Source organism: Sorex fumeus, unplaced genomic scaffold (assembly GCF_029834395.1).
Source record: "Sorex fumeus unplaced genomic scaffold, SorFum_2.1 ptg000037l, whole genome shotgun sequence".
Lineage (NCBI taxonomy): Eukaryota > Metazoa > Chordata > Mammalia > Eulipotyphla > Soricidae > Sorex > Sorex fumeus.
The window spans coordinates 60,597,352-60,620,648 of record NW_026606094.1 but is presented as its reverse complement, the minus strand read 5'-3'; the positions used below and the strand labels follow the sequence as shown (position 1 = coordinate 60,620,648).

The following is a 23,297-nucleotide window of genomic DNA, read 5'->3' as shown; positions in this document are numbered from 1 at the left end:
AAATAAAGCAGTAACTGCAGTACAAAAATGCCAGGGACACTAGAACTAGCCAAAAGGAGCTTATCTTTTATAAACATGGCCATGGATTGAAAGAAAAACATACTGGGCTGGAGAGAGTATAGGGGCTGTGCTTTCTCTGCACATGGCTAACCCCATTGCAATATACAGCACCACATATGGTTGGTCCTCGGAGGACAGCCAGGAGTAAGCACTGGGCACAGTTAGATGTGGCCCAATAACCACTCCGCCCACATACACTCATATAAATAAATAAAGGGAAAACACAAAGAGATAACTGAAGATACACAAAAAAGGACCAAAAGAAACTTTTCAACTCAAAATACTGTAAAAGAGCAATTTATTGGATGTTATTTTAGAATGTTTATCTAGTAAGAAGAAAAAAATAAGTGTAGCAATGGAAACTGTACATTGAAGTACAGAGAAACACAAATGTTAAACACAAAATGAGAAACACAAAATGTTAAAGGGTGTTCTAATATATTATAGTGATACAATATGCTATAGTGAGACAATATCAGGAAATTTACCCTAGGTGTAATTGAAGTTCACTCTAAAGAAGAGAAAATATTTGAAGAAACAATGCTTAAGAGTCTGTAGCACTGTCCTCCCGTTGTTCATCGATTTCCTGGAGTAGGCACCAATAATGTTTCACAACAAATTGTGAGACCTGTTGTTACTGTTGTTGGCATATTGAATATGTCCCGGGTAGCTTGCCAGGCTTTGCCATGCAGACGAGATACTCTCGGAAGCTTGTCGGGCTCTCCAAGAGAGGCGAAGGAATAGAAACAGGGTTGGCAAGGCAAATACCCTACCCACTGTGCTATCGTTCCAGCTAAGAGTCTAAAATTCAAAAAAGTTCAACTTTCATATCTTTAAGCAATTCAATGAATGAAAAAGTTCAAAGAAAATTGCATTGAGGCAATTTATAATCAAGTTGCTGAAACCACTATTAACCAGTAAATCTTATAATTAGAGAAAGAATATACTCCCTGACTCTTAAGGCTTGCTCCAAAATAAGATATAATGTTAGACATATAGATAAATATAACTTTGAAAAGTTGAGAGAGTTTTTATATTTAGTCTCATTAATTTTTGACAAGGTAACAACTGTTATTTTGGGATATCGTTGCTATTCAAAAACAATGTTAATCTTTTCAAAGATAATTCTGAGTACTTTGGTTACTTATATAAGGTAATGTATCTCAATTTTGCATCATATCATGTACAAAATTATAGGGCTATGGCTTTTTGTCTAAAACATGAAAACTAAAATGAAGACAGAGTCTTAGAAGAAAATAATTTTTAGGACATTAAAAACACTAACATAGTAGAGAAACATTGATAAAAATCGAACACAACTGGAGGCCAGGGAGTTAAGGCAAGTGGATAAAGTACTTGTCTTGCAGCCTAACAGGGTTGAATCCGCAGGACCCCATGGTCCCCCATGCCCTGTAGAGAGTGATCCTTCAACTTAAAGCCTAGAATAAACCCTGAACACTTCTGGGTGTGATCCTAAAACATTTTTTTTAAATTTGGGGGTACATATAAAAATAAAAACATTCTGTTCTTAAAAAAATAGAAAGCTAAAGACAGATGGAAATATTTGTAACATAAAATGAGAGAAATGAATTGTATCCCCAAATAAATGTAACTTTATGTCCACAAATAAAAAAGATCCTCCAATAAGAACATGAAACAGAGATGAATCTACGATTTACCAAAGAATACATGTGACAATTGAGCACCAATTATTCAATATTAGGGCTGGAGCGATAGCACAGTGGTAGGGCGTTTGCCTTGCACACAGCCAACATGACTGACCCGAGTTCGATTCCTCCGCCCCTCTCGGAGAGCCCGGCAAGCTACCGAGAGTATTTCGCCTGCACAGCAGAGCCTGGCAAGCTCCCCGTGACGATATGCCAAAGTGTTGATATGCCAAACACAATAACAACAAAGTCTCCAATGGAGACGTTACTGGGCCTGCTCGAGCAAATCGATGAACAACGGGAGGGCCTTTACCTTTTACCTTTATTAGATAACAGGGAAACACAATTAAAACTGCAATGAGATTCCACAACCATGGGTATACACAAAGTTAAAAAAAATATTCTACAAAGCCAAAGATAAAAATATATCTGAGAGCACCAAGTGGTGAAGTTTTTACAACTGTAACTCTGATGTTGTTGAGACTGTAAGATAAACAATCATAAAATAATTTGGCAGAGAAGGGAGCACCAAATAAAGGATGTTTGGAGGATCCTCCCAGGAGGGGAGATGCATGTCGAAAGTAGACTATGGACTGAACATGTTTGCCACTCAATGCCTCTTTTGCAGACCACAACACCCAAAAGGAGAGAGAGAACACAGGGGATTGCCCTGCCACAGAGACGGGGGGATGGGGGGATGGGGGTGGGAGGGATATTATCCATGGTGGTGGAAAATGGGCACTGGTGGAGGGATGGGTATCTGATCATTGTATAATTGAAACCAAAGCACAAAAAATTGTAAATCTACAACTTTAAAAAAAATAAAATAAAATAAAGGGGAAAAAAAAATTAAAAAAAAAAATTCTTGAAAAAAAAATAAATAAAATAATTTGGCAGTTATTTATAAAGTCAAGCAATTCTCATAATTCTACTGCTAGAATAAAAATAAATTTTTAGCAAAAGTAATATTCACAACATATTTATTCAAAAATTCCTTGACAACATATAGTTCAATCAATAGAGAAATGTATAAAAACAAATTGTATCATAGCTATTTAATGAGACACTATAGAGATTTCAGAGCATTTTCTGAGTTAAAAATATCAGACACTTCAAGATTCATTTATATGAAATTCTAGAAATAAAAAACAGTCAGACAGAGTCCTGGTCAAGAAGGCGGCGATGCAGTGACAAGCACCAGAGGTGGTAGAAGAATGGCAGTTTTCAGTGCTCTGAACATATGATGGGGTCAAAAAAAATTCTGCATGAGTGAATGTGGGAGCCCCTTGGATGTTCTGTCTTAGGCAGAGCACCACAATCTGGTTAAATGCCACAGAGCACTGTCCCAGAATGGGACTCTGAGAATGGTGGTGGCATAGCTTGCCAGCTGGTGGAGTCGATACAATAGGTGGTCACAGAGACTTAATAGGGCTGAATAGTGTTCTTTGGGTCCAACTTGGCATCACTGCAGAGCGTGGATCCTGGAGTTAAGGAGGTGCCCAGGGGTCCCATAATGGGCCCTCAGAAATCCCACCACAATTTCTTCCCCAGATCAACCCGAGCCATCCACAGAATATTATGGAGGATAACCTTACTGAGTGCCAACTGTCTGGAGACAGTTGGGACCCACATGCCTTTGTTCCTCTGTCGGTACTTTCATGTGTGTGGAGAGTGGTCCACACTCCGGGGCCCCTTGAGGAGGGCAGGTTGAGTTTCCTTCCCTGCCCCGAGCAGAGCCCTGGCAGCCGAAGACCTCCAGAACCAGCCACAACCATGCTGAGATCACTCTCCACATGCATAAAAGTACTGGCAGAGGAACAAAGGCATGCGGGTCCCGGGGCTGAGATCTCCAAGCCTGCTCGGATCAGGGCTGAGCATCCTCCACCCAGATCCTCCATTTTCCAGTAGGCAGGGGTCACCCACCAACTGCCCTCCCCCACGCCAGCCCCCCACGCCGTGTAATCCCATCAACGGCCAAGACCCAGAGACGATCAAACCCAGCTCCCAGAAGAGAACAGCATAGAATCTCCTGCCCCCATGCCTGACTGTCCTCACCGGGATCCCTTGGAGGAGGGCAGGTTGAGTTTCCCTCCCTGCCCTGAGCAGAGCCCAGGCAGCCAAAGATTTTTATGATACGTAAAATGAAAAAGATGAATAGTGTGGAGAGGAGAAAGGGGATTTATCCAAAAATTTCAACCAAGGTATTGCTCCAGCAGTCATAAAAAAACTGTGATTGAAAAGAATTCTAGATTGAAAGAATAAATTCTAGATTATGTTCCCTGTTGTGGCTGAGAGTGAGAGATTATTTATATATATAAAATCTCAATATAGAGATTATATATACACATAATCTCTATATATTGAGATTATATATCATATATATACATATACATATATATATATATATATATACACTATTTTGCCATTTTCTCCTTGTGATAGGACATGGTACAGGCAAGAAAGTACTGTCCTAAAGGTCTCATTTACTAAAGACAAAGGGTTTTTTTTATTTAAAAACTGAAAACTGGGTGTGATAGGTTCTTACCAAGAAGGAAAATGTTACTAAAATTCCAAGAAGTAATGATTTTTATAGCAATGCCTTATTTTTACTCCACACCAATTTTGCTAGTATGTATTGTTCTTTATATAGACTAATCCATTTCATTCTCAAATATAAACTCAATACACTATAAAACTGATTTTTAGCAGATGGAGTTGCTAGAATATTATAAAGGTAGAGTCCCTGTTACCTCACAGTAGACACTGAAATCAGGCAGCTGCACTTATAAGGAGCTGCACACATGAATGTCAATGATAGGGAGAAATGCTACAGTTTAAGTTTATGAACACATTATCAAAGTAAAACATAAGTGTACATGAACGGTAATAACTTTCTCTATTTATATATTAATTTGAGGTTGAGAGGCATGTAGCTGACCCTGGTTCAATCCCTGCACCACATATGACCCCACGGAGTGATACTCAAGCATAGAGTCAGGAGTAAGCCTTGAGAACTGCTGAGTGTGGCCCAAAATTAAAAACCTCTGAATGAGAATGACAACACTCTAAATTTAATATGAGTTGTTTTATTTTCTTTCCATATCCAATTTTCAACGTTTACCTATAACAATATAGGTACAGAAAAATCCATACCATATAGAGATCATGAACTTTATTTCATGAGAAATTATTTTATATTATAATAAAAATAACAATTTTCTTAAAAAGGCCTATGAAAATTAATGTAGTAAATTGCAAATAGTTCTGTAATTTCTTTGAATTACAAAAAAATGTTCATTTTTTTTTCTGCCTAAAAATGAGTATCTAGACGTCTGTCCATGCCCTGCGCCAGGCTGTCTTCACCTGGGCAACTCAAAGGGAGGTGGGTTGAGTTTCCCTCCGTGCTCCAACAGAGCCCCAGCAGCTGAAAACCTCCAGAACCCAAGTGCCTCCATGCTCAAGCCACTGTCCACTTTGATGAGCCTCATCCATGAGTGAATCTGCAGAAAAACCCAGGTATGTGGGACCAGTGTCTGAAATCTCCAAGTTCGCTCAGAGTGGGAATTGGCCTCCCCCCAACATCTCCCAAGTTTACCAGTAACTTGGTAGTCACACCCACAAACTGCCCCTGGCACCATATAATTTCATGACCAGCCATGATCTAGAGACTCAGAAATAAAGCTCCCTGAAGAGAGCAACATAGACCTCACCCATGAATGAATCTGCTTAATAATTGTATTCTAAATTTTAGAATTCCTGGATCTCTCATACTCTACACCACACATATACAAAGCTTGGCGGGGGGCACAATTTGGGATTTTTGGTGGAAACATTTGAAATATGGTGGTGGGAAGATGCAATGGTGGTGGGAATGTTTAAATAACAAATGTAATGAATTATTGTGAACAACTTCATAAAAATGAAAAAAGTTAGAATAAATGCATATCTAATAGCAAATATTACTACTAGAGTAAGCCTAAAGAAAAATTAATAATGTGGATAATTCAGCACAAGTAGCCCAACAAATAAACCATAATTCTTCATTTAACATAGAAAACAAAGGTGAACATGTAATTAAATTATAGAGAGAAATAAAATACAAATTATTCAAATGAAGTTTAACTTAGGACTTCTTAGGGGTTTTTTTTTTTTTTTGGTCCTAGGAATAGTACGTGCTATGCTTTTCCTGACTTAATGAGGCAAAACGTTATAGTGAGATACAGGTAATGGTTAAAGAACAATGACATATTATGTTTTAAAAATTGATTCCAAGTTTACTGAGGAGTCTGGCTGGGTAACAAAATCAGTGGTGACATAGAGAAGAAAACAGAGTGGTGTCTGAAATAGTTAATTTCTTTCTAAATTAAGGGAATAAAGCTTACTAAAACTCATGTGATTGAATTCCAAAGTTAGAATTTGCAATAACTTGTAAATAATGAAGTAAGAAGAAAAGTGCTTGGTCACTTATTCTTGAACTACTAACAATGAAATTCCTGATAATCAGACAAAACAATCGGGATAATATTCCACCAAAGAAAAAGAGAAGACAGTCTTATAAACTTAACTTTATCAGTATAAATAGTAGACTAATATGAAAGGAGGCTAAACTATTCTTGCTGATAAAAGGAGGAATTCTTTTTAATATTAAAGCAGTAATTAGAGAGAGCAAAAATAAAGTGGAGGTAATGACATGAAATCAGTAATAGTACTGCTTAACAGATAAAGAGAAATATGATAAAACATGATTTAATAATTATGTGTCCCAGACATACATAAGCAAGAAAAAAGTCAGATCCTTTATGAAAAATAAAATTACTAACTTTAAGTGGAAAATAATATAATTTTGATTGGTAATAATAACACATTTGATAAGACTTTAAATCATATTTAAGATAATGATGTAAGAGATATTTAAATCCTCAAAGCATCAAGATTCTATATATTTAATACTACCATTTTATGTCTCTATGTTAAAGTAATAGCAGTAGAAAGACACTGGCAAGAGAAAATATTCACTTTTAAAAAATGTTTCATACCCAACTGTTTCCAAAATTATTTTGTTAAATGTGAAAAAAAATGGTAGGGATAAAATCTAAAGAAACCAGGGACCATATGTAATGCTGGGAATTCAACCTGGGTCGGCCATGTGCAAGACAAATGCCCTACCCACTGTGCTATCGTTCCATCCCCACATTTGTATTTCTTCTTTGAGGAAGCTTCTGTTCATTTCTTCACCGTACTTTTTTGATGAGGTTGGATTTTTTTTCTTGTAAATTTCTACCAGTACTTTATATATCTTGAATATTAACCCTGTATCAGATGATTATTGGGCAAATAGTTTTTCCTCATCTGCGGGCTGTCTTTGTCATCAGGGAGATGCATATCAAAACAATAACGGGATATAATCTCCTACTAGAGAGTGTGGTACACATTAAAAAGAACAAGAGCAACCAGCGCTGGCTCTGATGTGGGGAGAAAGGGACTCCCTTTCATTGTTGGTGGGAATGCTGACTGATCTAGTCTTTATGGAGAAAAATATGGGAACTCTTCAAAATGCTAGAAATTGAGCTTCCATAAAACCCAGAAATACCACTTTTAGAATATACCATGGGGACCCAAAAACACACAGCAGAATTGTAGCACTATTCACAATAGCCAGAATCTGATAACATCCCAAGTGCTTGAGAAGAGACAACTGATTAAAGAAAGCATGACGAATCTACATGATGGAATACTATGCGGTTGTTAGGAAAAACAAAGTCATGAATTCAGTTCTAAGTAATGGACATGAAGAGTATCACGCTGAGTGAAATGAGTCAGAAGCAAAACCCGTAATGTGAGATTAATACCCAAGGACAGTAGAAACAAGGGTCAAGAGTATTGGTCAACAGTTGGAAGACGGCTTCAAGTGCTTGAGGAGAAAGTAGTTGGGATAGACATGGGTCATCTATGACAAAGACAGAGGGAATTACTCTGGATAAAAACTGCCTGCTGAAGGCAGGTAAAAGAGCAAACATGATAATCTATCAGTATCTGTATCATACACTATAATGCTATAATGCCCCAAAGGGGGTGGAGAGAGAGAGAGGGCGAGAGAGAGAGAAAGAGAGAGAGAGTGAGAGAGAGATGCCTGCCATAGACATAGGTTGGGTGGGGGGATGGCAGGAGGAAAACTGGGGTCATTGGTGGTAGGAAATATACACTGGTGGAGGATTGGGTGTTGAGAATGTTATATTATTAAAAATAGGAGAATATAGAGTAACAAAATGGGAGACTAACACCCAAGAATAGTCGATAAGTACCAGGAGATTTACTCCATGGCTGGGAGGCCAGCCACACATGCTAGGGAAAAGACAGCTCAGGTAGAGAAGGGAGCACCAAATAAAGTTGTTGGGAGGATCCTCCCAGGATGGGAGAAGCATGCTGAAAGTAGACTATAGACCGAACATGATTGCCACTCAGTGCCTCTTTTTCAAACCACAGCATCCAAAAGGAGAGAGAGAGCGAGTGAGCGAGAGAGAGAACAAAAGGGAATGCCCTGCCACAGAGGCAGGGTGGAATTGGGGGGGATGAGGGTGGGAGGGATACTGGGATCCATGGTGGTGGAAAATTGGTACCGGTGGAGGGATGGGTACTTGATCATTGTAGAATTGAAACCCAAGCACAGAAATTTGTAAATCTACAACTGTACCTCATGGTGTTTCACTAATAAAAATTAAACCAAAAAGGGTGATTCCCTACAAAAAGAAAATGTTATGACTGAAACCCAATCATGAACAACTTTGCAACAGTGTACGTCATGAACAGGTTGTTCATGCAACTGTGTATCTCATGGTGATTCAGTGAAAACTTAATTAAAAAAAATTATAGTACCTGAACAGAGCATAGGATAGCCCAAGATCCCTGAAAAAAAGTAAAACAGGGCCAAAGCAGCAGTACTGAGTGTAGGGCATTTGTGTAGCATGTGGCCTACCAGGGTTTTCTACCAGATATCATAGAGGGTCCCTGTAGCCCACAAGGAATTATCCCTGAACTCACAGCCAAAAATATGCCATGAGCACTGTTGGATATCCCCCCCTTCCCTTAAAAATAAAAAAGCAATTAAAAAATTAATAAAACCGGGGCTGGAGCGATAGCATAGCGGGTAGGGCATTTGCCTTGCATGCAGCCCTACCCGGGTTCGATTCCCAGCATCCCATATGGTCTCTTGAGCATGGCCAGGAGTAATTCCTGAATGCATGAACCAGGAGTAACCCCTGTAAGTCTAAAACTATAAACCTAAAAATGCAGAATAAAGAAGTCTAATATATATTTCTTTTTTAATGCTATTTGACTACTACATAATTTCTTAGATACTAATATATTTATACTACATCTTATAAAACTCGTCTATAGTTTATACTTACAGCAAATCTGAATTCATATTAACCACAATTTAATGCTGTGGCTACTAGTTTGGGTATATTTGTGTAGATAGAGATGTTTGCAGAAATTGTCAACAGAGGCATTACAGGAAAGTAAAGATGTGAACATTAGTTCAGCAGAAATCTAACTACGTGACAGGCACAAATGAAAATGAATAACACTGCTCAAAATTTGTTCAGACACATGCAAATGATGTGCCTTTGACAACTGAACTATCATCTCTCAGCCCCCTCATTATATTATCTATTTAAAAGAAAGTCAATTGCATGGATCATTAAAAAAAAAGGTAAGTAAATCAAAGTGGATCAAATGAAACAAAAACAACAGTGGAAAAATTATAAAACACCCTAGAAGGAAGTAGAGGTATAATTACTTCTTTCGTGTTTATGTGGTGGGGGAACAGCTGATCCTCCCATGCAGTGCTTGGGTCTTCAGGGGACATTCTCATCAAGACTTAGACAAATGAACTTTCAGTTCAGAGCTGGGGCTTCAGGCCTTGATGCTTTTTGATTCCCATGATGCCAGCGACTACCAGGACCAGCCTAGCAGCACTCAAGGAGCCAGGTGATGCCAAGGGTGAAATCAAGGTTGGGTGCATACAAGGACTATCTCCCTAGTCACAAAGGTATAAATCTAACTGTTACAATACTCTCTGTACTAGGTTACTATTAAGTAGCACTGTAGAACTATCCTCCCATTGTACCAGTAATGTCTCCATTGTGAGACTTGTTGTTACTGTTTTTGGCATATCGAATACATCATGGGTAGCTCGCCAGGCTTTGCCCTGCGGGTGGGATATTCTTGCTAGCTTGCGGGCTCTCCTAGAGGGACAGAAGAATTGAACCTGGGTCAGCTCCGTGTAAGGCAAACACCCTACCCGCTGTGCTATCACTCCAACTATTTAAGTATGATTCCTAAAGCAAAAACAATGAAAGATAAATGAATACATTATACTTCAGGAAAAGAGAAAATTATTATGCATAAGAGGATATGGTCAAGAAAATGAAAAGACAACTCACAGAATGGAGAAAAATTATAACTCATCTATCTGACAAGGCTCTATTCAAAATGTATTTCAAAACTCTCTCAGCTTGCCGACAAAAGCACAAAAAGCCAATTTAAAAAATGGACAAAGGACTTTTCTTTAAAGAAGATTAGAAGATTTGCAAGTGTCCAATACATGAAAATGTGCTAAACATTAATAGTGAGATAAAGTTGAAAGTAATGTACAAGTACTTCGTTATCTCCAAAATAGCTACAGCTCTTCTTTTAAGGAATATTAATGTTGGAGAGAGAATGTGGCGACATTTGAGCCTCTCACACATTGCTAGTAGGGATACAAAATAATTTGACAACTGTGGAAAGCAATTTGGTGGTTCCTCAGAAATGAAAAAGAGCTACCATATGACCCAACCCTACACAGTTTTCACCTTTCAACTTAGCAATTGAACTCCTAGATATATTTCTTTGAATTACAAAAGAAATAAGCAAAAATGGCAAACATGGGGCCAGAGTGATAGTACAGCGGGTAGGGTGTTTGCCTTGCACGCGGCTGGCTCAGGTTCGATCCCCAGGATCCCGTATGGTCCCCCAACCACCATCAGGAGTAATTCCTGAGTGCAGAGCCAGTAGTAACCTCTCAGTACTGCTGAGTGTGACCCCAAAAGCAGAAGAAAAAAATCCAAACAACAGTGATAGCAGTAAATGTGGTGAGACTAGCCTATGGTGAAATTAAAATGCAGATAAAACATAATGAAACACAAGGAATGTAATGTATGATATTTTATTTTGAAAGTTAATAATTTTAGTCCAAAGATCTTAGGTAAAATCCCATGAAAATCAGACCAGGGGGCAGAGAGATAGAATAGAGGTTGGGGTGCTTCCCTTGCACATGGCTTAACCTGGCTTGATTCCCAGAGAGGACCACTAGGATGATTCCTGAATACAGAGCCAGAAGTCAACCCTGATCACTCTTGTGTTTGGCTCCCAAAGAAATAGAACGAATTAGACCATCCCAATGCATTACTGTGGTGTATCTAGTCCCATGATGGACTCTGCTACTTTAGACCTCATGCAGGGTGACATGCCCGGGACCCTAGCATTAAACAGGTTGGCCAAGTGTCACTGGGAATGGTTCCAACCCTCAAACCTAAGCACTGCCTGGAAGCACCCTCTCTAGCCCCAATAAAAAATCAGGCTAGATTTTAGGATGCAGTTTAGGGCTCTAGCCATCTGCAGATCAGTTTCTAAATCAAATTCTCCTAAAGGGTTCAGAAATGTATATTCCTGGACTCATGTCAGCAGCAAAGAATCAGAACCTCTGTGGGTATGTCAAATCTAAATTCAACTATTTTCCTCTAGGTTTTTATGCACATTTCAATTAGAATATTACAGGAGGTCTAAAACTTACGACAAATATCCCTGTTTGCCCCTTCCCAAGATTTTACACAGATTAGGGGGCTGGAGCAATAGTACAGTGGGTAGGGCATTTGCCTTGCACATGGTTGACCCAAGTTCTATTCCCTGGCATCCCATACGGTCCCCCAAGCACCACCAGGAGTAATTCCTGTGTACAGAGTTAGGAGTAACTCCTGAGCATTTCTGGGCATGACCCAAAAACGAAAAAAAAAGGTATTATACAAACTATTTTAGAGCAGAATGTTTATTGAGTGCATGCTTAGTAGGCACAGAAATGTATAAGTGACTTAAAAAGTATATGTAGACTCTGCCTTCTATGGGGAATGAAGGTGAGAGATACCAAAACTGCTGAGAGCGGGTCCAGAATCTTTCTCCTCCTTTCTCACTATCCCCTGCCAAAACTAATCCTAAGTACAATCATTCTGTTTCACCTCATACCAGAACTGGCTCTGGTCAGAAAAGAGAAACACAATTTTTTATTACACAAATTGGATGAACATAACTTGCACAAGATTTAAATATTTGTGAGTCAAAAAAGATTTATAATATCCTAATTTATAACAATATTTATTTATTTGTTTCTAATTTTTTTGCTTTTTGGGTCACACCTGGAGATGCACAGGGGTTACTCCTGGCTCATGCACTTAGGAATTACTCCTGGCAGTGCTCGGGGGTCCATATGGAATGCTGGGAATCGAACTCACATTGGCTGCATGTAAGACAAATGCCCTACGTGCTGTGCTATTGCTCCAGTTCCTATAATAATATTTAAAAGAGATAATTTACTGATTCAAAACAACTTAGAAATGCAAAGGTTAGGAGCCTGGGGGAGAGAGAGTGGAATTAAAACCTGTAAATATAGTGAAGGGAGGGGGTAGGTACTTGTGGAGGGAAGTGGACACTGGTGAAGGGATGGGTGTTGAAACATTCTATGCCTGAAACCCACCCGTAAATAACTTTGTAATTTCACGATGACTAAATTAAAAAAAAAAAAAGAAAAACAGAACATGTAAATAGAATCACTGCACAAAGCAGAGTGGTAAAAACTGGAAATGATGTGTGTGGAGGAATAAGCGTTACTGTCACCAACTGGGTAATTTTAATCTCTGTGCTTCTTGGCATTATTTTTACGATGGAACAGTAATAATCTCTACCCTATAGAGTTGTTGTGAGAATTACGCTAATTAATAAATGTCAAGTGCTTATAATAATACCTGACATACTGTAGGTTTGCAAAAGTTAAAAGTAAAAGTTGTTTGTATATCAAGATGATCCCCAAAAGTTGCATTTTCTAAATTCACACAATTTATATGTTTCCAAACAAAGCTATTATAAAGATAATAGAAATACTTTAAAATCTAAGCAAATAAATTCTGAAAAAGTCACAACCTGTTTTCCTGTTTATTCATCTGAATTCTTTGATTAACTACTCACATATTTCCCTTCAAACCTGGATGAAAATATTTTCAATACTAAAGGGAATTAGTAATCTATCCTTCAAACACCGTCTTTGCATCTCTTAGTTGCTGATTATACTTGATCATAACTATGAACCTTAGTTCACTGACAATTGTATACAGTCAATTACATATTGCATTATTAAAAATATTCTCAAAGGAATGTTAAAATATTATTGTCTAATTATATACTTATATAGGTAGAAGTATATATGTATATGTATATTTGCATATATAGAGAACATGTGTGTGTTTAAATTTCAAAAAAGAATAGATTCCCTTCTAATACCTTTAAAAATGTTGAAAACAACTTTCTTAAAAACTCTCAGTTCTAAAAACTAATAAAAACTAATACTGTCCATCCCAGAAGTCTGGTCTTTCCCAATGAGGGTTTACTGCCACAAGAGGAAATGGTTTGCTTTTCTAAAAAAGTGTTTTTTAGTATGAGACTGTTGCTTTTATTGAAACAGACACTTTTATAACACTTTGAAAATCCAATCTATAGTATCAAACCCCTATGAAATATGATATCTGGTCCTCAGTTATTCTTGCAATTTTATAGTTCATTGGTAATTTTCAGAAAATTATGACTAACATTAATAGTATTTTCATAATTCTAACCAAATTATAAAGTTTATGGCATTACAAGATGACAATACATTTTATAATAGTCAATAGCTATAGGTCCAGAATTCCTAATAGTCAAATGTAGCATTATGGTAATTCAGAGTAACTTTAAATCACATGTCACCATTTGAACTTAGATAAATGGAATAAATTCTCTAAAGGCTATTTTTAACTAACTGAACCAAATATACAGTGACACATGGCTGGTAAGTTTAACAAGAAAATAATCTGAAGAAGAAATTATAGCATGGCCCATGGGAGGTATATGGTCATTTCCATTACCTTAGTCATTCTCCTTCTTCTTCACTCTAATATTAATATTACTGAGTCCATACAAGTTGGGGTCATTTAATTACTGTTTTCTCTCCATTTATATACAGGTATCCTTGTAGATCAGGCTCTCACTGTAATGATGCAACTATTATGATACACAACATCTATTCATTTTAATATTTGGTGAGTGCTTTTTATATTCAAGGGATCATGCTAACTTTAAAAAAAATTTAAGTTAAGCAAAGTTAGGACCTGGCATTTATTTATATGAGATTTTATACCTACAAATTGACATCAAAGATCGTAACGCAATAAAGGCCGCATTAAGAAAATTAAAATGCAACAAATTTTACATGTGTTTGTGATTAGATATTGGTGGGTGTAAAAAATTTAAAATCATTAATTGGTTTATTATTTTTAATAGCATGACATCTCAGAATATCTTTATGTCTTGTTTCAACAAAGAATGGTGATATATTTTGTTATATAAGACCTAGTATATGAGAGTTTCGAGTTCAATTAAATATATCAAGTTTACACAAAGCCAACTGTATGAAGGGGATCTTTTAAAAAAACTTTATTTGAGAAAGGAAGAGACTTATAACAGAAGGCAAGAAGGGAAACATACAAACAATATATTTACAACACAAAACAAGAGAACACCTTCAAGGGTGTAAATTATAATAAATACAGTAGATTTTAAAAGTAAGAGACATTTATCAATTAGTTCTAAGATTATTTAAGTCCAGCTTTCATTTTCACTGGTTCCAGGTAGTTTATTGATTAAATTCAAAGACTATCAAATTCAAACAATTAACGTCCACCAACTGTACTGATGAGGCTCTCTCAAATGACATTATAAAAAATAGGATTTTTGTTTGTGATTACATATCTTTGAAGTAATATTATACAAAAGTCTGCTCAGCCACATGTTCCTCCCCAAATAAAATGTATTTTAAAAGATGCACTATCCCTTTTTATGAGATTGAAAAAAGACTTTGAAGGAAATGAATATTTATGAGATGGAAAAATAGACAATTTTATCTTAGGAATGCCATAATTTTAATGCAAAACAACTGTCAAAAACTCACTTTAATTTGGAGGAATACACTAACCAAAAGATGCTGGTAAAAGGAAGTGTTGCCTATTATAGATATTTGTCAAATTATCAGGACTTTCATTATATGGAAAAGTTTTAAACTTTTTAAGTTTTAGTTTTGTTAATTTAATTTGAATGGCGACTTTTTAAAAAAAAGGATAATGTATCTTTAGCAGTAACCTTTTTTAAGAAATATTTTTAAATGTCACAGCAAAATGTAAACAACACGTGCCAAAAACATACAGTTGTACAATGTCTACATTTGGCAAAACTGCTATATCTCCTTGAAACAGGATACTACACCTTAAAATACCTTGGATTTAGAAATATAAATATTTTAATAGAAAAAAACCTCACAAAGATTCTAGGTCAATTTAGATTATCCATATTAAAGGGGTCTTAATACAACAAATCTTTAACTAGCTTAACAAAAGTAAACCTATAAAACAAGGTAAACATATCAAAAGGGAGTATGAAGGAAATGTTCCAGTGAAAAGCTTCCTTAACAATTTCCCTACTTGTGGTGTTATTTTCTTAGACAATAAATCAATTCATAGAGTGCCCTTTAAAAACAGAAAGAGTAAAACACTATCCTCCGTTTTTTTCCCTACATTCCTCAGTACATGAATCACTTGGACTTCCTGTTTCCACAAGGCATTTCCTGTTCAGCTTCATAGAATCACTTTTCTGTAGAACAGCAGGAACCTGACAAAGAACTGACTTAAATAAACAGAGTCTTCTGTTGCTTTCAAAGTTGTTTGTATTTCATAGCATCAAAGGACATAGTCCCTCTGAAGGTATATTATGTACAAGTAGATTCTTTTGTTAAGTTTAAACTGCCTATATTTTTATTTGCCAAACTGGTATGGTATATGCTGTATCATTATGGAATTATGCTTAAGAGATTCTAGTGATAACTGTTATAAAACATGATAGACTTTCTCCTTTTAAACATGGTTTTGACTTCATATCAGATAATAATCATACAGTTACTGTGTTTTCTACAGCTGTAGAAAAATCTGGTATCTGATTGGACTGCACAATGCTGCATATTACTTCTTGCCAACATTTGCATCTGCTTCGTTTCATCTTTCTTTGATAGACAATATCATCAAATAACAAAAGATAAAAAATAAGATGAGCAGTGCTAGGTGAGACATAATGTAATATTTAAAATAGTGCTGTAATTTGCAGCTATGTATTTAAAACCACCTATACTCCTAAGATTTTCAATGGCAATCTACACAATAACCTAGGACTACTAGTATGGTAATCGAACATTTCACTTAACAAAAAAGAGAGAGGAATAAAGGGGCAGACTACTTTTAACAGTGTTCAAGACTGAATTATGGTACATTATGTACAATATTGTGAAAACTGAATTCTATATATCAAACAAACAAACAAAAAAACTTAACTGAATGTTTCATTGATCAGACCGGGAAATTATATCCACAGTCACAGATCTCAGCACATAAACTAAACAACAGAGAGTTCGTTTTCCTTAGAAGTAATTGGTATGGCAGGCTTTGGGATGAATTTAAAGCCTGGTTAATTACTTGGATATTTATGTAGTATAATTTTAGTGTGACAGGATTTCCTTACCAGTAGAGTTTCAATGCAACCTTGATATCTATATAGAGATCAGGTTGCATTGAGACCTATATATAGATATATATGCACTAGTTAGAATCCATAAACACTAAAATTAATATCATTCAGAGGTTTCAATGGATAGAAAATATCCATTTTCCAAAATCTTCAATGCATTTCATACTCAGATAATGACTTTAATTACAAAACCTGGAGCTAAATCTTTGCCTATTACCTGTTGCATAAAAGCAGCCTGCTCCCCAGATTCCATTTCCTGGATCTGAGCATCTTCATCACTGTCCACTGGTTCCTCCTTGACTTTCACAGCCCCAACTTGTCCCAGTGTGTCATCCATACAGGCACTGCTCTCACTTCTAGTGCTGTTGCCACTAGAGGGCGCTCTGTCTTCCTGCATTGCCTGGTCGCCCTGAAGCTCCTCCTCCGCTTCCTCCAGGTGACTGCCTGGTTGCTTCAGTTGTTCAATGGATTTTGAAAGCAGCTAGAAGAGATGATATGAAAGTTTAAAATTTAATATAGTTCTCCATGAGATGGCAGCAACAAAATACAATGATCCTAATGATGCTCCTTCAGTACATTTTGATTTCTAATCACTAAACATCTATTTCTTGGTGAATTTGTACGCAACAAAATTCCTCCACAATATTAAATCTTAAACAGTTTCATTATTTCCAGATTATATTCACATAGAGTGAAGGTTCAAAATCGGTTTTGTTTCTGATTAGAAATCATGAATCTTTCACAAGAATAGACTGCAGTGAATCAGTTCAACCTACAGAAGCTGGGAATGCATTTATCAAAGAGGAAATGGAATAGAAATGATGAAAAGATAATGAAGGTTTTCTACAACATTATGTTTCTTGAACAAATGTTACACCACAATTAAAAAAGCCATAAATGTTAATACTCCTATAGTATGTACTGTTCCAATACTTTTATGGTCAATTGATAAAATACCTTTGATATATGACTTTTAAACACAAATAATGATTTTGCAATTTTGAACTTTAAAAAAGATACAAAATTTAAAAAATTTTGAGAATACTAAAAAAAATGATGAATATATCTAAATGGAAATAAAAGGACAGAAACAAGTATTAAAATTTAAAATTATTTAGATCTTTTATTTCATAGATTAAATCAAGCTTAATCTTAGAAATATTTCATTAACTATTCAATGATTTAAAAATAATTGACAATAAACCTAATTTAAATAATACCAAACCACTATAAACCACAGTAAATGGTATAGATTCTCAAGGTGCTTTTTTTTCACATTGGATTTTTGTTATATTTGATAGTGAGCTCATTAACTCATCATCCATACAGCAGTATTTTCAAGAGTAATTACAGTTTTCTGCATAGTCAGTGCCTATGTAAGCAACACGCCAGTTATTGTAATGGATAGTGCACTCATAATATCATCACTAAAGTGCTGGAGAGATAGTTTGGTGGATAAGGCGCTTGTTCTACAAGTGGCTGACCTGTGTTCAATTCCAGTACCCAGCAGGAATGATCCTTGAACACAGAGCCAGGAGAAGGACCTGAGTACAGAAGGCACCTCTCAATCCCCAATTATGGGTGCCATAACTGAAACGAAGAATGTAAATCTTTCTATGAAAAATTCAAGTCTAGTCCTCATACTCAAACTCTGAAGGGTTTCTTAACATCTTAGACTCTCTCTTTTCACACAATCTCAAATGGCCCAGACATGATGATAAACCCTTCAATTTCATTGTAAGAATTATTGTGAAATTTCATTCATTTGTTCAACTGTAATATATTAGATGCTAAGTAATCAAGGCACAGTCGTTAGCCCTAGGGTGGGGCTAGGGAGGGGGAGTGGCGGGAAACTGGTCATGCCTTCACAGAGCTCAATGTTCAATGTTAGAAAAAGCACCAAATAGATCAAATCTATTCTCATCTTTTTGGATGGTGTGTTCTATAGAAACATCAAGTGTTATAGTAGTCCATACTGATTAGAATACGGATGTATATGAATGGTTTGGTGTGAGAATTATAAGGGAGCTTTCATTGAGGAGGTTCCATGCTTAGGCTATGACATAAAGGATGGGAAAGGGTGAGTTAGATGCACGTAACATATGTACAGATGGGTGGAAATAAGTGTGGAGAGAAATTCTGATTTATGATCAGGTGTGTCTATTGGAAATGAAGCCCAGTTCATTTGAGAACTTAAAGGGCCAGAGAGGACTGAATGCAGGAAGATTGAAAGAGTGCTAGAAAAGGATGTTGAGAGACTAATATAATGTATTTTGGTTGAAAACAAGATTCTAGAGAAATAAAATTTAACCTAGAACCAACTACACATAAAGCTTAAACATGACTAATCCTAAAAATAAACATAAGCATGTTAAAATATGTTCCAATAAAAATTATGTAAAAATGAAGAAATCAAAGTTAAACAGAAATTTCCTTTTGCCAACAATCTAATTTCTATTATTACTGGAAAGTTGGTATAAGGAAAACTTTCACAATGTTTCAAATGTCCTCAATTTCTTCAAATTCATTTGAGGTAATTATCTGCAAGATTTTCATGCCAACTATGAATGTTAAACATCTCTTTATATCTTAAACACATAGTACTTGGCACAATACTGAGAGTGACAAAGAAAAGAGATAATGAAATATACTCAAAATTTGATTTCACAAATGTAGAAACGTGGGGCTTGGGAGTGTGGATTGGGCCACATGTGGTGGTGCTTAGAGCTATTCTTGGCTCTGTGCTTAGGAATGATTTCTGATGGTGCTTGGGAGACCATATTTGGTGTTCAGGGATTCAAACTAGGTCATCAGAATGCTAAACAAGTGCCTAAGCCCCTATACAACCTCTTCAGCCTCACACAGGACAATATTTGATGATTTTTAGAGAAAGAACATGTAATGTCATGAAAAATGAAACTCATTTTTTAAAATGGAAAAATCCCAGACAACCAAAATGTCAAGGATAAGAAGAGTGATGAAGAGTCATTCTAGAAAGAGAGAGTACAATCAGTCCTGCAACCTTTTCTTTGACCATTCACCTCAAAAACACAAGAGCAGGTTAGAAGATCTTGTAGAGAGAAGAGATTAATCTAAGAAACACTGTGTCAGGTAAAAGAGACCTTAAGAACCCTTAGAAAGGTTTTCTTATAAACCCTAGCTGAGTCGTAGAACTCTCTTTTTTTTCACTATCAACTCTTGGAAAGATTTATGGGAGCCAGCTGTTCAGAATTGGTGGGCCAAGGACACTTGTGCATCAAGCTGCCATCTGAGAAATGGGTTAAAAAGATTGTGCTAATAAGGCCCACTGTGAAGACAAGTGAAAAAGAAAGCTCCATGGGGTGGGACAAGTGGCCACAGGTCAGGAACTGATGTTCAATCACAGAAGGTTGTCCAGTGTCCACAGCCAAAAGGAACTTACCAACACTGCCCACCAGGTAAGATGACTTTTCTGTTGCTAGTCTTCTCCAGATGTCACTGACATCTCAGTTAGTGGCATCTGGAGAAGACTAGATGTCTTCTCCTTAGTGCCTAAGTACCCCTATACTAGATGTCTTCTTCAGAAGAAGTGTCCCATTCTTCTAGTACCTAATGATTATACTCTATACTCCGTCTTCCAGTGTTGTGATCATACCCCAGAACTAGTTTTTGGCCATCATTTTACATCCTTCTAAATATAAATTTCAGGGTCGGAGAGACAGTACATGGGTAGGGCACTTGCCTTGCACATGGCTCACCCAGGATCCTCAGTATCTTTTATGGTCTCCAAGCCCTATAAGGATTTATCCCTGAGCACAGAGCCAGGAGTAAGCACTGAGCACTGGTGGGTTTTATTGGACAAGTAAGACGTCTACCATTAATTTACAATAAATCTCTCAGCATATCTAAGCATTAAACAAGTTTGAAAGCAAAGAAATTGATACAGTAGTACTGAGTATTCCTCTTCAAATTATATAATTATCATCCTCAAATGGGCCCCAGTGGCATCTGGAAATCCCATTGCACCTCTCTGGTTAACTCATTCACACAATACTTGAGGCAAATGATCTCCAACCTCCTCAAACCTTGGCAACCAGATCTTCTCTCATTCCTGTTGGTACTTTTGCTTAATAAGAAAATAGGAGCATCGGAAAAGAAATCCAACATTCCATATTCCATCAGATTTAACTGCCCCACTCATTTTCACTTTTATAAGAATGAAAGTAACCGCTGTTACTTTTCTGAGTTAATGCTTAGGCTAGGCCCTGCATCCTATCCATTCCAGCAATGACCCATTCTGTTCTCCATCACACATCACTGGAATAGTCTAATTTCACTTTTAAGTGAAAGGTCCCTTGATCTACCTCTCTACCACAAACAATTCACTGGAATACAATTGCCACTGATAATATGTATAAGAAAATCTCAAATACTGATGAAATTTGGAGATCTTACACATATCTTATGTACATTTTAAGAGAAAACTTGAGATCTGTCCTGTCTATATATATATATATATATATATATATATATATATATCTGAAGAAGCATAGAGAATTCATCATTTAGTTACTGAGTAAAACTTGGTGTTTATGACCTCAATCACACAGCAACAGAAATGAAATGATGTGCAACAATTTTCAGAGTGCAAAGGAGAAATGCTATTCGTTTCCATTCCTTTGTTTTCATCAATAAATGTGATGTACTATATGAACATGAAGGGGGGAAATAGCAGCATAAATAATGTTGTGATAACTGGAGAAGGGCTGTAGTGATAGCACAGCGGTAGGGCGTTTGCCTTGCACGCACCAACATGGCCGACCTGAGTTCGATTCCTCCGCCCCTCTCGGAGAGCCCAGCAAGCTACTGAGAGTATCTCGCCTGCACGGCAGAGCCTGGCAAGCTACCCGTGACATATTCGATATGCCAAACACAGTAACAACAAAGTCTCCAATGGAGACGTTACTGGGCCCACTTGAGCAAATCAATGGACAACGGGAAGACAGTCACAATCACAGTCACAACTGGAGAAGGAAAATGGGAAAATAATCTTCCAACAGCAGAATCCCTTAATGAATTGTAAAAGAAAAAAAAAAACTCCTGACATGGAACAATTAACATGTAGGTGGAGAACATATAAATATAAAATTCTGGAGTCGGATAAACATTTAATAACAGTTTTCAAACACTATCTTATAAAGAATTTTCATGCTCAAGAGAAGCAGGGTCATCTCAAAAATTGTAATAGGAGTAGCAACCTAGAACAGCTTTTATTCTTCCATATTGCATTCTCCTCTGAAAAAACAGATAACAAATAAATTAATGTAATCAATGTCAAGGTTATTCATGAGATCCAGACCTTTCTACAACATTGCTTAAAGTTTTTAGAGTGAGAATATTTAATAATTTTAATAGTGATATATTTTAGATATTCCAAACATAACATTTATTCCCACCCTACTCAAATGCATTAACCCAACATGTTTCGTCACTGGAGAAATCTGAATTACCCAATTGCACAGGTCAAAACTAGAATTATTTTTTGTTTCGTTGTCACTCATTTTTCTTCATATATATCTAAAAACTTGTTTAATATTTAGCAACAAAGATTTCTTCCCCGGTGATAAAGCAAATGCCAATGTCTATATGAAAAAATGTAAGACTACTCATCTCCCACATCTGTAACAAAATGTGCTATTCATAGGTTCCACAGAACATAGAGGAGATAAATGGGGATTCCTACAGTGAGCACTGTGAAATATAAATGCATCAAGGGAGCTAACCCACACTTATTTTAAATAGTTGAGGAAAGCTGTTTTTGTTTAAATAGTCAAATTTTCCATATGGAGAAAGTAGCAATTAATATTATCAAGGGAAATCGACGAAGCCACAGAAAGCTTGCCTGCCAGCTTGACTCATTTCAGATATTTAAAATAAAAAGTTATATGGTCTTATTTGTAAGGTTTTGACACTTCTGAGGAAATTTGGTGGTGTTGTTGCATTGTGTTCTGTGTGTCCTTGAACTACAAATAGGATGATTATGAAGATGGTGAGGGACTACCCCTTTCCTGGTTTGCACTGCGCTGAGTGGGCCCAGCTGCAGGGAGGAGCTGTCGGCCGGCTCTCAGTGGGGTAGCAGGGTCTCCCTTTGGTGGAACATCTGGAGGTGATCCCCTAGCAAAGTTGAGCTGTTGCCTGGCTGGATGGAAAACACAAAATGAAACATCTGTGTGACAGATAAATGTGCAAGCCTCTGTGAATCTCGGCTAAAACACCATCTGTAAAACACACCGTGTGTCATTTGTCTGACACCAGGTGAGTTACTTTGGTTGGGAGCCCTGCTGAGATAAAGATGATGATGACTGTGCTCCTTCTACTGTCCCTTTCATCTGTGCTCTTTCTCATCTGTCAGCGTGTCTCTGTATTTTCCATGCTACTGTCTAACAACTGTGCCAAACACCAACAATGATGCAGGCAGTATATGATCATTCTAGCTTATAATGTGTATGCTTACATACGTCAGTCAGCTATTTTAATGCATGAATATATACATGCATATATGAAATATATATACACATATATATGCATGTATATATACATATATATGCATGTATACGTACACATAATGTACATACATACAGAGAAAGCATGATATATATGAAAATCTCATGTATTACAAAT

The 23,297-nt window shown here is 36.6% G+C and overlaps 1 protein-coding gene across 4 annotated transcripts in view; it reads right to left on the bottom strand.

Moving 5' to 3' along the window:
* Positions 1-23,297, bottom strand: part of HDAC9 (histone deacetylase 9) — a 1,023,935-nt gene that overhangs the window by 359,208 nt on the left and 641,430 nt on the right. For 3 of the 4 annotated variants that reach the window (XM_056118067.1, XM_056118065.1, XM_056118064.1), the window contains one exon: positions 14,490-17,118. In XM_056118067.1, coding sequence (XP_055974042.1) covers positions 16,804-17,118 — 315 coding nt within the window. In that variant the 3' untranslated portion in view covers positions 14,490-16,803. Of the gene's footprint in view, positions 1-14,489; positions 17,119-23,297 lie in introns of those variants that run through there. The other variant, XM_056118063.1, reaches the window with a different exon arrangement.